Source organism: Lipotes vexillifer, unplaced genomic scaffold (assembly GCF_000442215.2).
Source record: "Lipotes vexillifer unplaced genomic scaffold, Lipotes_vexillifer_v1.1 scaffold847, whole genome shotgun sequence".
Lineage (NCBI taxonomy): Eukaryota > Metazoa > Chordata > Mammalia > Artiodactyla > Lipotidae > Lipotes > Lipotes vexillifer.
The window spans coordinates 633,930-634,807 of record NW_006778821.1 but is presented as its reverse complement, the minus strand read 5'-3'; the positions used below and the strand labels follow the sequence as shown (position 1 = coordinate 634,807).

Sequence of the window (878 nt, the reverse complement as noted above, 5' to 3'; positions counted from 1 at the left end):
TGGCGAGAATATTCTGGTTCTGTTTGCAGATATAGAACCTCCTAGAATCAAGTGCCCAAGTGTGAAGGAACGCATTGCGGAACCCAATAAATTGACAGTCCGGGTGTCCTGGGAGACCCCTGAAGGAAGAGACACAGCAGATGGCATTCTCACTGAGTAAGTGCAACTTGGCAGCTGGAATGATGCTGCCTCTTTTATGTGAGACATTCACTACCCAGAGTGAGGAAGTGTATCTATGCTGGTCAATTTATGCTTTCAGACTCAGTACAGCACTTGTTCAGCCATTCCTCATTCGTTTCTTTATTTATCTTCACCGTCCGACATACTATATTTTTCACTTTCGTATTTGTTTATTGCCTGTCTCCATTACAGTATGTTCACCGCCATATCCCTAATGCCCAGAACCATGCCTAGCACATAGTTGGTACTCAGTAAATGTCTGTTGAAGGAAAGAAAGGAAGTAAGACGACGGGGTGGTGGGAAGAAGGGAGGAAAAGAGACGGAAGGAGGAAGAGGAAGCCAACTGGTAAATTCAGGGATAGATTCACCCCCATTGCCTGCCTGGGGCCCCTCCCCAGACCTTCGTAAGCCACCGCCTCGCTGGGAACCTCTGTGTCTCCCAGGTGGAGCCCGATGTTGCCCCCCTTGTGCTCTGTGAGTGTGGTTCAATGCAGAACTTTTCTATCCCTTGTGTTTTGGCACCTGCTTCTTTCAAAACATTTGATTTTTATTTTTTAAAACTTCAACCACATTAAACACTTAAAGAAGCAGTATATATATATATATATATATATATATATATATAAAAGAGACAGGGGCTTCCCTGGTGGCGCAGTGGTTGAGAGTTCGCCTGCCGATGCAGGGGACACGGGTTCGGT

The 878-nt window shown here is 45.8% G+C and overlaps 1 protein-coding gene across 1 annotated transcript in view; it reads left to right on the top strand.

The window, feature by feature from the left end:
• Nucleotides 1-878, top strand: part of SRPX (sushi repeat containing protein X-linked) — a 103,210-nt gene that overhangs the window by 65,006 nt on the left and 37,326 nt on the right. Inside the window, exon 5 of the mRNA XM_007451974.1 lies at nt 30-156. Within this exon, the coding sequence (XP_007452036.1) occupies nt 30-156 (127 nt within the window). The remainder of the gene's footprint in view (nt 1-29; nt 157-878) is intronic.